At 43.8% G+C, this 15,251-nt stretch overlaps 1 protein-coding gene across 2 annotated transcripts in view; it reads left to right on the forward strand.

Moving 5' to 3' along the window:
- Positions 1-15,251, forward strand: part of SNX13 (sorting nexin 13) — a 240,366-nt gene that overhangs the window by 99,690 nt on the left and 125,425 nt on the right. For both annotated transcript variants that reach the window (XM_073630078.1, XM_073630079.1), the window contains exon 4: positions 10,145-10,234. In XM_073630078.1, coding sequence (XP_073486179.1) covers positions 10,145-10,234 — 90 coding nt within the window. The remainder of the gene's footprint in view (positions 1-10,144; positions 10,235-15,251) is intronic.

Raw genomic sequence — 15,251 nt, forward strand, 5'->3', positions numbered from 1 at the left:
AGCCCTGCTCATTAGAGCTTACAATCTATGTCTCACTTCTAGTGCTGCACAATTGTGGTTTAGTTATTTATTCCAGATGGAATGTTGACATGCCTGAATCTGGGAAATGTTCAGAGCTGAGCGCTTCCGGGTTCATTAATCACAGAGAAGATCAGGGAATGGCACCTCGCAGTACTGTAAAAGTGAGCGGCCTGGGTAACTTTTACATGAAAGCCAGGAGTTGGCTAAAAGAAAACCATACCAAGCATGTGGCTGCTGTAGCAGCCATGACATTGTTTTAACCCCTTGAATACCGCAATGCTTATAAACGTACCTTGGTAGACAAGGGTTTAACAGCTGGTAAATGAATATTTGACTTAATTCTGTAAATACAATATTTACTACTTTGGCAAATTTGTACTAAATAGATCCATTCTTACTAAGGCCTTATTCAGGTGCTGAGGCCCATACACCGTGAATTGGCTGTTTATGTGCTTGGAGCCTCCAAGTGCTGTGTGAAGGTGACCCATGTGGCACTCCGCAGATGTATGGATACAGCTGCTTGTCCTAGCATGACAGGCATGCAGGTGAGTGACCACAAATGAAATGTGCATTTGGGGTACTAGCCCACACACCTCTCATATTAGATCAAGCAACTGTGTCCTTTCCTCTTTGCTGCGTCCCTATAGACTTTTATAGGCTGCCTGCAGCTCTGTCTGCATAAACAAACAGCCAATTCATGGTGTATGGGCCTCACTGCTCGTGTGAATGAGGCCTAATTATTTTAGGTATTCTTACAATTAAATTACAATTTCTGGAACATGAAAGCCTGCCCAGCAAAAGCTGCATTAAACTGCAGCAGTGAAATGAGACATAATGTACTTGCTGCTGTTCTAGTCCTCAGTCACTTAGTAGATAATGAATGGATGGCCAGTCCGCGTGACCTCGGCGCGGACGCTCTGTGCAGAGCAATATGATGGGTGTGTTTATTATATCATGGTCATGCACCAGGTCACCTCAGTAGGCTGCACAATCACATAAAGCTTGAGTTGTACTATGGAGGACTGCCAAGGTCCTGGAGTTATGCCAACTTAATGAAATCAATTACCCTGATAAGGCCGAGGAAAGTGCTGTTTGTGGTTTTTTTTGAACAACATTTTCCATAGAACTGTACGGGAAATGAAGGGAAACGGAGGAACTCGCTCTGCGGCCACCAGGCTGGTTGGAAAGTATCTTAGAGGAAGTTTGCCCTTAACATACAGTTTCTGTTCCGTAGATTTTTCCAGTTCAGGTTACAAAACTCCATCACTTTTATACCAGAGCTTCTGGAAGATATCAAGCAGATAGTAGTGTTTCTTCTCATTTTTCTCATTTATCAGCATTTTGTTGTTTTTTTTTTCACATTATAGTCTCTTTTTTTTTTTTGTTTTTTTTTTTAAAGTATGTTTCCACTTTTGCCATCAAATTTGTGAAACCTAGATTATATGTTTTTTTTTTTTTGTGTTCCCATTCACCTAGCATGCCTAAAAACAGTTAAAAACATTTAAAAACATTTTCTTACCTAACTAGTTTGCATTTTCCTGGCTGTACACCACCCAGATCAGCCAAATGGCCCGCAAATCAGGTGACAGATCGTCCTTCTTTTTTATCGAAAATGGAGGGGACAGAATAAAAATTCGGAAGTGATGTCATGTGTTGTAGTGTATTTCTATAATATTTTCGAATGACAACTGTGCTGATTAAACGACAATCATACAATCTGGTATCAAATGAGAAAAATTCTCATGTTTGTCCGATCGGATAATATCGGATGAAGTGTCGTGATCGGCTCTCAAAAAGCTCTGTACTAACGATCCGATCATCGTACGATCGCTTCGAAAGCGGTATTTTTCATCCGATTTTCGGATCGTGTGTACGGGTCATAATTCTGTAGTGGGTACACCTAGGTGTTCCCAATTAGCTGCTGCTGCTCATACTGTAGAAATCAATGTCGGGCTGAGAGGCTTTGCAGATTTCCACATGTAATCGCACTTGGAGCAATTCTTTGCAATTTATGATAAATGGACAGATGGTCCTGGAAGCAAATACCGTAGTCTGTGTATAGGGCTGCTCGTCTGCCCCTAGCCGCATGTAATCCTTATTGGAGCAAATAAAAGCAAGTAAAATGTAAGCAGCAATTTTTTAACCGTCCCCGCCAGGAGAACACAGTGATTATTGCTAGCGGCTATAATTGCCGCTGGCAATAATCGCATGTAAAATTTGACAGAATAGTTGTACCCAAGTTGATCAAATGATCAACATGGGTACATTCAGGCTGCCCATTTATGGTTCGAATCTCAACCGGTTCAGCAGGAACCGAGTCTCTGGCCGGCTTAAGGGAGGGTATAACCACTGTAATTAATATTTATTATTTATATATATATTTTTTTTGTGCCACTGGGGATATTTCCCTTCAATTTCTGTCCCACAGCCAAACCAAAAAAATCCTTCCAAAATGAGATGTTCTAATCCTTCTCCACTCTATCTAAAACTTAAAAAGAAAGCTTTTAGTTATACTTTTAGGTTGGGTTCACATCAGTGTGCTGCCTTTTGGGTTCATCGTTGTTTATGTGAATTTTACATGCGGTTTTAGGTGCACACCCATTGACTTCTATTAGACCGTATGTTTTCATGAAAGCGCATCAAAGTCCTGCATGCTTCATCTTTGATGCGCCTTCATAAAATGCATGGTCTAATAGAAGTAAATGCAAAAGCACCTAAAACAATGTGTAAAACAGATACAGTTGTGCTGCACCTAAACTGCCATGCATGTGAACCAAGCCTTAAGCATTTCCAATGCACATTGTGTTGCAGTCTGGGCTACATTGAATTAAAATGTGTTCACCCACGTTCTGACTTTTAACAAATCCCTAACTGTCAGCCTGACCTTATCAATTAAGCCTATGTTCTAACCTAATCTGAATATTATTATTATTATTATTATACAGGATTTATATAGCGCCAACAGTTTGCGCAGCTCTTTACAATGTTAGGGCAGACAGTGCAATTACAATACAATTCAATACAGGAGGAATCAGAGGGCTCCGCTTGTTGGAGCAAGGGTCAAATGATACAAAAGGATAAAAACTGTGGGTGATGAGCTGATGAAGAAAATTAAAGTACAGTTGTTAGGTGGAGGCAGGATGGGCTTCTATGAAAAGAAATTTTTTCAGGGATTGTCTAAAAGTGGATACATTTGGAGATAGTCTGACAAATTGGGGTAGGGAATGCCAGAGGATGGGAGAGGCTTGGGAGAAGTCCTGGAGGCGAGTATGGGAGGAGGGAGCTAGAGAGCAGGAAGTCTTGGAAGGAACGAAGAAGACGATTAGGTTGGTATTTTAAGACTAGGCTAGTGATGTAGCTGGGGGCAGAGATGTGGATGGCTTTGTAAGTTGTTAGTATTTGGAATTGAATTCGTTGAGTGAGTAGCAGCCAGTGGAGGGATTGGCAGAGAGGGGTAGCAGACGCTGAGCAGTTTGTAAGGTGGATGAGTCTAGCAGCAGCATTCATGATGGACTAAAGGGGGATAGTCTATTAAAGGTAAGCCGATGAGGTGAGAGATAACCAGGGAGTGAATCAGGAGCTTTGTAGTTTCATTGGTTAGGAAGGGACGTAGTTTGGAGATGTTGCGGAGGTTGAGGCGGCAAGCTTTGGAAAGGAATTTGATGTAGGGCCAAAAGGAGAGTTCAGCGTCCAGGATAACACCTAGCACCCTGGCATGTGGGATGGGTGGATGTTTGTGCCATTGCTCTTGACAGAGAAGTCAGGGGAAAAGGCGTGTGGGGGCGGAAATATTATGAGCTCGGTTTTAGACAAGTTTGAGTTTGAAGAAGTGGTGTGACATCCAGGCAGATATGTCTGGAGGTAAGTTGGTGATGCGTGAGGAGACTAATTGAGTGAGCTTAGGGGTAGAGAGATAGATTTGGGTGTCATCAGCATAGAAATTATATTGGAAGCCATGGGATGCTATCAGCTGACTCAGGGAGGAGGTGTAGATTGGAAATCAGAGAGGTCCAAGAACAGAACCTTGGGGGACCCCGACAGAGAAAAGAAAAGAGGAAGTAGAATTGTAAGCGACACTGAAGGTGCAGTGGGATAGGTAGGATGAGAGCCAGCGAAGCGCACAGTCACGGAGACCAAGAGAGTAACGTTTTTTTAGGAGGAGGGGGTGGTCAACCGTATCAAAGGCAGCTGAAAGGTCCAGAATTAGGAGTACAGAATAGGGTCAATTGGTTTTTGCTGTTAGTAAGTAATTTGTGAGCTTTAGAAGAGCCGTTTCTGTGGAGTGTTGAGGGCGAAATCCAGACTGAAGGAGATCAAGAAGGTTAGTCTTAATGATGTTGGTTGTAGACCCGGGATTCAAGGAGTTTAGAGGAAAAGAGGAGCAAGAAGATGGGGCATAGATTGTTAAGGGTCCAAGGACGGCTTTTTAAGTATGGGGATGACCAGTGCATGTCTTGGAGCATTGGGGAAGATGCCAGAGGAGAGGGAGAGATTTGAAGATGTGGGTTAGAGAGTCTAGGATAGAGTCAGAAGGTGACCATAGTATTTGAGAGGGAATAGGGTCCAGGGGACAGGTGGTTGGGTGGGCATTAGAAATGAGCTTAGTAAATTCATCTATAGTAGCAGGTTTGAATAAGAGGAGTGTTTAATTATACCTGTTGACATGGGGTGTTAAGTGTGTGGGGGGGGGGGGGGGGGGATACCTGTAGAGTGGAAATTTCATCACAAGTTGAATCAATCTTCTTTTTCAAGTGACTAGCAATCTCCTGGGCAGTGCGAGAGTTAGTGGGTGGAGGCAGTGGAGGACGAGGTAGTGAGTTAGGCCCCTTTCACACGAACGGCCTGCTCGGATCCACCTGTCCATTTTTCAGGCGGATCCAAACGGGCCACCCATTTACTTCTGTGGGCAGCCGGATGTCAGCGGAGATGTGTCCTCTGACACCCGCCTGCCATCCGATCCGACAAGATCCGCTCAAAACTGACGGAAGGCGATACATTCGCCATCCATCCAGTGGATCGGATAAAAACGGACAGGCTGTCCGTTTTTTATTTGATCTTCCCATAGAGAACAGCGGGGCTCTGACAGGTCTGTCCCTGCACAGTAAGAAGAGATGGACCTGTCATCCGCCTGCTCAACGGGGATCAACAGAGCAATCCCCCGCTGAGCTAGCGGAGTCTGTCCAACAGATCCGCTCTGTGTGAACCCAGCCTTAAAGGTAGAGAAGAGTTGACGGGGACTGGATGAGAAGGTGTTAATAAGAGTGATAAAATAGGTCTGCTTGGCTGTGTGGAGGCAGGAATTGTATTTTTGGAGGGCAGATTTGTATTGGTTGAAGTCTTTGAGAGACTTGGTCTTATGCCACAGACATTCAAAAGCATGTCTACGATTTTTGAGATTTCTGGTGTCGTCTGTTTGCCAGGGTTGTAGTGGTCGAGGCCTTATTCTATGTGTAGTCAGGGGGGCGAGCTCGTCCGGGGTTGAGGACAGGGATTTATTGTAGACAAAAGTGACTTGGTTGGGGCAAGACAGGGGTGAGATTTTGTCCTAGAGGTGGTCAGTAGCAGAGTAGAGAAGAGAAGGGTTAAAGTGGCAAAGGTTTCTATGGGTGATGGTTAGGCAACTGGAGGGTAAGGTGGTAGAGGACAGGGAGAGAGAGAAACTAATAAGGTGTTGATCAGAGTATATAAAATATATACTATAATATAATTTAATTTATGTGTGTTGCACTATGCAAAATTGATGCACTGCAGCGTCAATTAACTGATTTCCTGTGACTAGGCCCTTTAGCGCCGGTTCACATTAGAAGCGGCACGACTTGCAGGGTGCCTCACCGAGGCGACCTGCACACGACTGCCGCGGCGACTTGCAAGACGACTTCTGTATAGAAGTCTATGCAAGTCGCCCCCAAAGTAGTACAGGAACCTTTCTTCTAAGTTGGAGCGACTTGCGTTGCTCCGATTAGAACGGTTCCATTGTACAGAACAGGAGGTGACTTGTCAGGCGGCTAGGTCGCCTGACAAGTCGCCCCCGTGTGAACCGGCTCTTAGTCTATGCCTGTGCAAAAAAAAGAAAACTTACACAGTACAGTACATCTCTGCAATACATGCAAATTTCCCCGTGTTTTCTCTTTTAGAAAATGCTGTAGTGCTGGTTCACGCTGGAACGGGGCGAAAATGCACTAGATAGCACCTAGTTTGCACCAAGTAGTGCATAAACTGCTTTTCAAAACGCACTTCAAACAAATTACATGGTACAGCTAGACCATGCGATTTGGTGCAGGCAATCATTTGGAATCTCTTGACACTTGCAGCAGATCACACACCTAGTGTGTTTAGAACGTTTAGAACACGATGTGGGAATTGCTCACACTGTGTTCCCGTGTGAACGGGCACTAAGAACAGGAAAATTCCTATATCTCCTATATTTCTCTTCACTATGCGGGACTACATCCTTAAGCGATCTGTCCTCCCAGGTCTCCTCTGTGAACTAAAGAACACCTGTCCATAGAGATCAGGTGAGGGGGGTGTTCTGTAGTTCAAATCATCAAAAAGGAGCCTTAAGTGACAACCCTCCTCCTCTATACAGTACAGTGAGTGAGCGTTGTCACCTGGGAAAGAATTAAAGGGAAAAGCCTAAAAAAATTGCATGTATTACATGCAATATATTACATTTTTGGGTTTAGATTAATTTAAAACGAATCCCTAATCGCTGACCTCTTGCTGACCATATCATGCATATATGTAGGACTTAAAGCCCAGTCACCACACATACAAAAGTATTGGGACGCCTGCCTTTACACGCACATGAACTTTAACCACTTCAATACCAGGCACTTACCCCCCCTTCCAGCCCAAGCCAATTTTCAGCTTTCTGCGCTGTCGCTGTTTGAATGACAATTGTGCGGTCATGTTACAATGTACCCAAACAGAATTTTTATCATTTTGTTACCACAAATAGAGCTTTCTTTTGGTGGTATTTGATCACCTCTGTGGTTTTTATTTTTTGCTAAACAAATAAAAAAGACTAAAAGTTAAAAGTTTTGCTTTAGTTTCTGTTATAAAATTTTGTAAATAAGTAAGTTTTCTCCTTCACTGATGGGCACTGATAGGGTGGCACTGACGGGTATTGATAAGGCGTCATCGATGAGGTGTCACCAATGAGCGGGCACTGATATGCGGCACTGGTAGGCGGCACTGATGGGTGGCACTGATATGCAGCACTGATGGGCTTTGATAGGCGGCACTCATAGGTAGCACTGGTGGGCACTGATAGGCGACACTGGGTACTGAAAGGCTGCAAAGACTGGTACTTATGGGTGGCACTGATGGGCACTAATAGGCGGCACTGATGGGCATTGATATGTGGTACTGGTGGGCACTGATATGCGGCACTGATAGGCATCCCTGGTGGCACTGGCAGTGGTAGGCTTTGTGAGTGGGCACTGATTGGCAGCTTCCTGGGCATTGATTGGCAGCTGCCTTGGCACAGATTTGCATTTCCCTGGTAGTCTAGGGGGTCATACCTGGTGGATGGCCATCTTGGTGGTCCTGGGCAGCATGATGGTGGTCCTGGGCGGGATCCGAGGGGGGGGCTGCGCTGATAAACAGTCAGTACAGACCCCCCCCTGTCAGGAGAGCAGCAGATCGGCTCTCCTCTACTCGCGTCTGACAGAACAACGGCTGGTCCTGTTTACATCGTGATCAGCAGTGATTGGACATGGCTGGTCACATGGTAAAGAGCCTCCGTCGGAGGCACTTTGCCGAGATCGTTGTAGCGGTGTGTCAGAGTGACACACCGCACTACCGATCGGCACGATGCGCGCCCCCACGGGCGCGCGTGGCTGTTATCCTGCTGGACGTCATATGACACCCAGTCAGGATAAAGCAACCACTGCCCGGCCGTCATTTTGCTATAGGTCGGGCGGGAAGTGGTTAATGGCATCCCAGTCTTAGTCCATAGGGTTCAATACTGAGTTGGCCCACCCTTTGCAGCTTCAACTCTTCTGGGAAGGCTGTCCACAAGGTTAAGAAGTGTGTCTATGGGAATGTTTTCTTTTTTTTTTTTCTATTATTAAATCGGGTACAAGTTTATTGAAGAAAGTCAACAAACCACAGAAAATAAGAAAAAAAGAAGTTAAAGAACGTTCCAGAGAGTCCATATCATCTAAAATGAAGTACAAAGTATACAGAATAACTATAGTCCTTTACCTCACGTGCACCATAACAAGAAAGGAACATTATCTTACAAAGCAAATCCATGTGCACTGCCCTTCCGTCACCATACCGGGTAGTTCCCCAGTTATTTTGATTTACTTACATGGTCTGCTGTCACATCACAGTAATAATCGATCCAGTATTAAGTCTAATGGAGATAAGCCTGGCACAGACAACCAATTCCCCCATACTTTTTTGTCTATGGAAATGTTTGACCATTCTTCCAGAAGTGCATTTGTGAGGTCAGGCACTGATGTTGGACGAGAAGGCCTGGCTCGCAGTCTCTGCTGCAATTCATCCCAAAGATGTTCAGGTTGATGTCAGGACTGTGCAGGCCAGTCAAGTTCCTCCACCCCAAACGCCCTCATCCATGTCTTTATGGACCTTGCTTTATGCACTGGCGTGCAGTCATGTTGCAACAGGAAGGGGCCATCCCCAAACTGTTCCCACAAAGTTGGGAGCATGAAATTGTCCAAAATGTCTTGTTATACCAACACCTTAAGAGTTCCCTTCACTGGTACTAAGGGGCCAAACCCAACATCTGAAAAACAACCCCACACAATAATCCCCCCTCCACCAAAAGATTTTGACCAGTGCACAAAGCAAGGTCCGTAAAGACATGGATAAGCGAGTTTGGGGTGGAGGAACTTGACAGGCCATCAAAGTCCTGACCTCAACCCGATAAAGCACCTTTGGGATGAATTAAAGTGGAGACTGCGAGCCAGGCCTTCTCATTCAGGATCAGTGCATGATCTCACAAATACGCCTCTGGAAAATGGTCAAATATTCCCACAGTCACACTCCTAAACCTTGTGGACAGACTTCCCAGAAGAGTTGAAGCTGTTATAGGGTGGTCCAACTCAATATTGAACCCTACGGACTAAGACTCCATTAAAATTCATACGTGTGTAAAGGCAGGCATCCCAATACTTTTCACAATATAGTGTATATGTCCATGGCACTCCAATGTTGTGTTCCGTAAACTTCTCCCATCAGTTTGTAATCAGACAGGCTTGCAATCATGTGGCCACTGAGACAGCTAATCAGGAAGCCACTCCCGGAGTTAACACCCATTTAAAAGGACGTCTACAAGGGGTTAACCTTCTCCCAAACACCTAAAACTTACATCATTGGTGCCGACGGTATTCATGCTCCAACTGCTTCCTTTCAGACATTGGCATTTCTGTGCGGACAAAACGTTGGTTCGTTTTGGTGCTACTTGTCATCAAAAACTCTTATAATGAACATTTGCGAATGTTTTCAGGGGCTCCATGATGGTTCTGGGGCTGTGAATGCTGGTGATGCTTCCACCATGGAAAAAGCATGAGGCTGGTCATTATTGACGTCATCACCATCTCTATACACAGCTCGAGACCGAGGAATGTAAAAAAATGAATCTAAGCACTGTGTACTGTACAGGATACGAAGACCCGTCTTTTATTAGAAGTGGGCTGTGTAGGGCACTGCCTGGTAGTAACCTTCCCTCTATGGTCCTTACAGTACAATTTCTTTCATTGTCTGTCATTGTTCATTCTTTAGCTTTTCTCTATGTTGGCTTTAAGATGTAGGTATAGAGTGACAATCAAAAAAATTTTTTTTTTTTTTTTTTTTTTTTAACCTTTTTACAACATATGCACCAATTTGTGGCATTCCCTTGGCTGACCAGGCATGCTAGGATTTGTAGTTCCACTACAACTACCAGTTGGGGTGTTTTAGTATGTGAGACATAAGTCTGTCATATGTTTTCTCTCCCGAATTCCCAATTCCTGAACAGGCGGCTTGTGGTTGCACAGAAAACTGCTACTTTTCAACATTTCATTTACTTTGTCATTCTTCATTGATTTTGCTCCTCTGTACAGTTTGTCATTGTCATTTGTCTGATCCTCATTGTTCGTTTTCTTTTTCTCAGTGCTTGGAGGAAATGAAACGGGAAGCTAGACCCATCAAAATCGACAGACGAGTCACAGGTGCCAATATGATTGATGAGCCCCTGCAGCAAGTAAGTGTCCATGGAGCTTTGTTTATATAATGCCTTTCCATGGTGAATGCATTATATCTTCATTTCACCCTATTATCGCTGAGTGGAAGCCTAAGTTCCCTTTCACACTGAGGCAGTTTTCAGGCATTTTAGCGCTAGAAATAGCGCCTGTAAAGCCCCTGAAAACTGCCTCTCATTCACTGCAATGGATGCTTTCACATCCAGTCGGTGCGCTTGCGGGACGTTAGAAAAAGTCCTGCAAGCAGCAATTTGGGGCGGTTCAGGAGCGCTGTATACAGCGCTCCCAAAACACGCCTGCCCATTGCAGTAAATGGGCCACACTTCCAAAGCGCCTGAAAAGCGCTTTGGAAGTGCCGCAACACTGGAGTTTTAACCCCTTTTTTGATGTTAAAAGTGCCTGGCTAGCGGCCGGAAAGCGGCGCCAAAAGCGCAGCTTGAACAGCAGTATAAAACTGCTAAAACGAGCAGCACTTTATTGCGAACACACAGGCGGCCCCAGTGTGAAAGGGCTCTTAAGGTAATGAAAAAACGTTTTGGATAAGATAGCTTAAAGTTGCTCATACAGTTAGATTTTTTGCGTTCAGTCTGCGGGCTCAACACAAAAAAATCAGATCCCTAAATCCACACTACACAGCACAAATGGACAAGTCTCCCATTGCGGCTGTTGTATGCTGACAACCAGCATCTGATTGGATGCAACTGCTCTTCATAAATTTAGGCCAAAATGTATTCTGCTACATATCTTTGGTAAAAAAATCCCAATAAATGTATATTGGTTTGCATGGAAGTTATAGCATCTACATACTATGATCTATATATTCAAATGGCAGTAATCAGTGACTTGTAGTGGAACGGTGATAGTATGGCAGGCAATCTGACACTTAGTGGGAACTGACAATGACATCTCCAGTTACACTAAAAGTGATCAGTGCTAATAATATACACTGTCACTGTACTAATGACACTTGCTGGGAAGGGGTTAACATCTAGAGGAAATCAAGGGGGCTAATTGTGTGTCTAACAATGTGTAATGTGTGCTGAATTTTACTACAGGTCGATTTTGTTTCTTTTCCCTACTTTGCAGGGAAAAGAAACAACACGATTGTTCCCTCTGTTCAGAGCTCTGTTAATTTTCAACACAGGGCTCTGGGCTGTGATTCGACACAGCCACTCAGAAGGCCCCGGCCATGAATCATTGGCCGGTATTTGCTGACAGACTCCCGCGGTGTCAAATCATAGGAGAGTAGGCGGGTGGGAGCGCGCGTCCCGAAAACAGGCAGCGACGTACGGGTACGTTGTGGTGCCTGTAGGTGTCGCCCCACCGCAGTATATGTACTATGACGGGTCAGAAAGTGGTTAATAGAAAAGTGTCCGGTGGAATAGTGGCAACAGGGCCACCCACAGAGTGAATTTTGCCCAGTTTATCCAGAGGCCAGCTTACCAATGGTAAGATAGTAAACCTATCACCAAGAAACACAGGGGCTACTGTTGCTGACTTTCATTTGAGAATACTAGTTGCCAGACTATTATGCTAAACCTCTGGCATAAATTACCTGGAACAAGTAGCACCTAAAATATCAATTCTGAAATAAGATGGTCAGAGTGAAAGCCAGGCAGCTAGCATTTTAAAGAGTATCTAAACCCAAAAACAAATCTGTAATATATTGAACCCTACTAGTCCTTAAATGTGGTCACTGCATTTATTTAATTTTTTTTGTAAAGATTTTTTTTTTTTTTTTTCACATAGTATTTTGTGTGCTTGGGTAGCTACACTCACTCCTCCATTGTATCTGTGGAGGGAGCCATGGTTGTTACCTAGGCTGCTCCCCTGATTCTCTATTTATTTCCGTTACAAGAGGAAGTGGAATTAGTAGTTTACAAAAGATTGTGTAAAAAGCAGGTAAGAATTTTTGTAACTTCAGTTCAGCTTGCAGGGAATAACAATTTGTGGCAATATCAGCAGGTGGCGCTATTTGGCCGCTAGCGTTTTAGTGGCGCTATTCGGCCGCTAGCGGGGCGGTTTTAACCCCCCGCTAGCGGCCGAAAAGGGGTTAAATCCGTTCGCAAAACGCCGGCGGTATTGCAGCACTGCCCCATTTTTCTGACGCCATTTTTCTGACGACTTTTTCTGACGCCCTGCCAGCGTACCGCTCCAGTGTGAAAGCCCTCGGGCCTTCACACTGGAGTGCATGGAGCAGCTGTTTTAGGGCGGTTTGCAGGCGCTATATTTAACGCTATAGTGCCTGCAAAATGCCCCCAGTGTGAAAGGGGTCTTATGCCCCGTACGCACGGTCGGACTTTGTTCGGACATTCCGACAACAAAATCCTAGGATTTTTTCCGACGGATGTTGGCTCAAACTTGTCTTGCATACACACGGTCACACAAAGTTGTTGGAAAATCCGATCATTCTAAACGCGGTGACGTAAAACACGTACGTCGGGACTATAAACGGGGCAGTGGCCAATAGCTTTCATCTCTTTATTTATTCTGAGCATGCGTGGCACTTTGTCCGTCGGATTTGTGTACACACGATCGGAATTTCCGACAACGGATTTTGTTGTCGGAAAATTTTATCTCCTGCTCTCCAACTTTGTGTGTCGGAAAATCCGATGGAAAATGTCCGATGGAGCCCACACACGGTCGGAATTTCCGACAACACGCTCCGATTGGACATTTTCCATCGGAAAATCCAACCGTGTGTACGGGGCATTAGATGTAAGTCAGCTTTCCTGTGCTAAACCATGTACCTAGTACATGATCCAGCATTTCCGGGTAGTGGGTACATGCGTGCGCTGCCGGTGCTGCGGTTGTGCTGTAATTAGACACAGCACAAGCCCATAAGTACGCACTGGCCAATGGATGTCAACCGAGACCCGCTGATCGGCGAGGAGAGACCCAGAACAGAGCTCTGTCTATGTAAACAATACAGAGCTCTGTTTTGTCAGCAGTGATCCAACGGATTTTTTCCCCTGCAATGATCCCTTAGTAAAAATCTCACACACAGTACACAAAAACACAGGTTAGGCACACATTTAACCCTTTGATTACCCTAGATCTTTAACCCCTTCCCAGCCAGTGTCATTAGTACAGTGACCGTGCATATTTGTAGCACTGATCACTGTATTAGTGTAGAAATTAAAGAAAAGAGGGCGCACTGGCCTAGTGCATTATCCAACATAAATTTATTTCAATAATAAAATGGTTAAAAATGTCTACTCACAAACATGAATGAAAAGATCGCTCAACAAGCCACATAGTGTCACTGGTCCCCACAAAATGTCAAAAGTGCCAGTGTCAGACTGTCCCCCGCAATATTGCAGACCTGCTATAAGTTGCTGATCGCCACCATTACTAGTATAAAAAATAAATAAATACAATTTCCAGTATATATCCCATAGTTTGTAGATGCTATAACTTTTGCGTAAACCAATAAATACACGCCTATTGGGATTTTTCTTTTTAATTAAAAATATGTAGCAGAATACATATTTGATTTGGTTTAAAAAAAAATATTGGATATGTTTTATAGCAGTAAGTAAAACAATTTTCCTCAAAATTGTCACTTTTTTATTTTTTTTTTGTTTATAGCACAAAACAATTAAAAACCCAGAGGTGATCAAATGCCACCAAGAGTTCTATTTGTGGGGAAAAAAAGGACATAAATTTTGTTTGGGTACAATGTTGGATGATTGCGCAATTGTCAGTTAAAATAACGCAGTGCTGTATCGCAAACAATGTCCTGGTCATGGAGGGGGGGTAAAGTGGATAATACGTTTTTGTTCTTGGATTTATAGATGTCCTTTTAACAAGGGGAGCCCAGGTCTGATTTTTGTTCTGAAGACACTTTATTTTTTTTTTTAGCAGATCTCAGAAAGCTGAGGCATATTGTTTAGGCAAATAAAGTTGCATATGCAGGTAAATTCCACTATTTAGATATTGATTACAATTTAAAAAAACAAAACAAAATAAAAGAAAATAAAAGTATTCCAACTCATGATGTGACTGGGCCCCGGATTATGCTGGTCGCATGGACTTTGTGCTTTTCTAGTGTAATTCGTATAATCAAACAAGAATAGGAGCAGTGTTTCTCTGGAAAATTCACTCCACACCTGCAATTTCTCAGCTGCAGCAGTCACATGCTACACAATTGTATGAGATATTTGTGTAGCATCAGCCCAAGTCTAAATACACACACGGCCAAATAATGGAAACCTATGCAAAGCAGAAATAAAAAACACAATTCCATGGTATGTGTGCTGTATTTAAAGTGGTTGTAAACCTCAGACATGAAATATGAACAAAGCATATCCCTCTATAGTGTGTACTTGTCTCAATTAAGAGCACTAATGCCCCGAACACACTGTAAGAAAATCGGGTGAACATTTTCATTCAAGGAACGATTGTACAATTTTCTGATCGTGTGTACACAACTTTCGAAAGTCGATTACAACCTTCCGAGCGAAAATTTCCGAAGGCACAAACTCCAAAATGTTTCTCGCACGGGAACAGAACGAACGATTCTTGTTTAATGTGTACCGTTTTCATACACATTTTCGTATGAGAAATCTCAGATATGAAAGGCTGCGCATGATCAGACACAACAAATAGCAAAAATAAAAAAGCCTTTGTCGTATGAGAATGTTTGTACATTTTTTCAATCCTCGGTTCCGACTCGCTGTGAAACGTTGAGGAAAATGGGCCGATCATTCGCCTGATTTTCTCATAGGGTTTACGGGGCATTAGTGTCAATTCTGTCTGCTGCTTCATTCCTCTGCTATCTGCATGAATCACTTCTGACAAGTTTTTCTGACACCAAGAGAAAACAGGTGATTGGGGGGGGGGGGGGTACTCCAGCACACAGCTTGTGGTTGACAGTGTCATCTCCTTTCCTAAGTGTAACTTCATCTCTCCACCCCCTGTATTCTGGAAGCTCAGACAAACTTTATAAATTCTGGACTTTGAATAGCTGTAGAGAAGAGAAGACTGCAGATAAACAGGTAGAACGTTATTTAGGAG

This window comes from Aquarana catesbeiana, linkage group LG05 (assembly GCF_042186555.1).
Source record: "Aquarana catesbeiana isolate 2022-GZ linkage group LG05, ASM4218655v1, whole genome shotgun sequence".
Classification (NCBI taxonomy): Eukaryota; Metazoa; Chordata; class Amphibia; order Anura; family Ranidae; genus Aquarana; species Aquarana catesbeiana.